Source organism: Antrostomus carolinensis, unplaced genomic scaffold (assembly GCF_000700745.2).
Source record: "Antrostomus carolinensis isolate BGI_N321 unplaced genomic scaffold, ASM70074v2 scaffold29559, whole genome shotgun sequence".
Classification (NCBI taxonomy): domain Eukaryota; kingdom Metazoa; phylum Chordata; class Aves; order Caprimulgiformes; family Caprimulgidae; genus Antrostomus; species Antrostomus carolinensis.
This window is the reverse complement of record NW_010336897.1, coordinates 1-690: the sequence shown is the minus strand read 5'-3', so window position 1 is coordinate 690 and position 690 is coordinate 1. Positions and strand designations below refer to the sequence as shown.

General features: G+C 54.9%; 1 protein-coding gene across 1 annotated transcript in view; it reads right to left on the bottom strand.

Moving 5' to 3' along the window:
* Positions 1-80, bottom strand: part of FTCD (formimidoyltransferase cyclodeaminase) — a gene marked incomplete at its 3' end in the record, with an annotated part of 4,938 nt that extends 4,858 nt beyond the window's left edge. The window contains exon 1 of the mRNA XM_010175034.1: positions 27-80. Within this exon, the coding sequence (XP_010173336.1) occupies positions 27-80 (54 nt within the window). The remainder of the gene's footprint in view (positions 1-26) is intronic.
* Positions 81-690: the final 610 nt, after the last annotated feature.

Below are 690 nucleotides of genomic sequence, written 5' to 3'. Positions count from 1 at the left end.
CTCAGTCCCTCCTCACACTCCCTCACCTCCTTGTTATTCCCCTCTGAGAAGTTGGGGACGCACTCCACCAGCTTGGCCATGGTCCCAGGGTCTGCCTGCACCCCACGCTCAGCTCTTCGTGGCCTGTGGGTTCACCTGCCCGTTGCTCCTGTCCCAGCGCGGAGCAAAAGCCACCCAGCACCCAACTGGTTGCCTCTTCCCTGAGCTGGGGTTTCTCATTAACCTCATTGATCTGTGCCCAGGAGACAGAAAGGGTCCTGGATAAACAACGGGCTATGGGCTCTTCTCCAGCTGAAGCAGCTCCAGGAACAAGAGTGGTGCATGCTCACCAGGGCCAGCCTACAACACTAATTACTCACAAGTGCCAATTAATTGCTACAAAGGGTGACGAACCACTTAATTACTTAATTGCTAAGGAGGGGTGTTACCACGTGAAGAAAAGCATCTGCTGCAGCCAGCATCACAGTGTGGCTACCAGACAGGACAGTCTGCTCCTCCCAGGGTGCAGCAACAGGACCACTAGCACTGTGTAATACTTAATTACTTAATTGCTAAGGAGGGGTGTTACCACGTGAAGAAAAGCATCACAGTGTAGCTACCAGATGGGACAGTCTGCTCCTGCCCAGGGTGCAGCAACAGGACCACCAGCACTGTGTTGCGGTGGGGGACAGCTGCTCACCAGGACCCCCG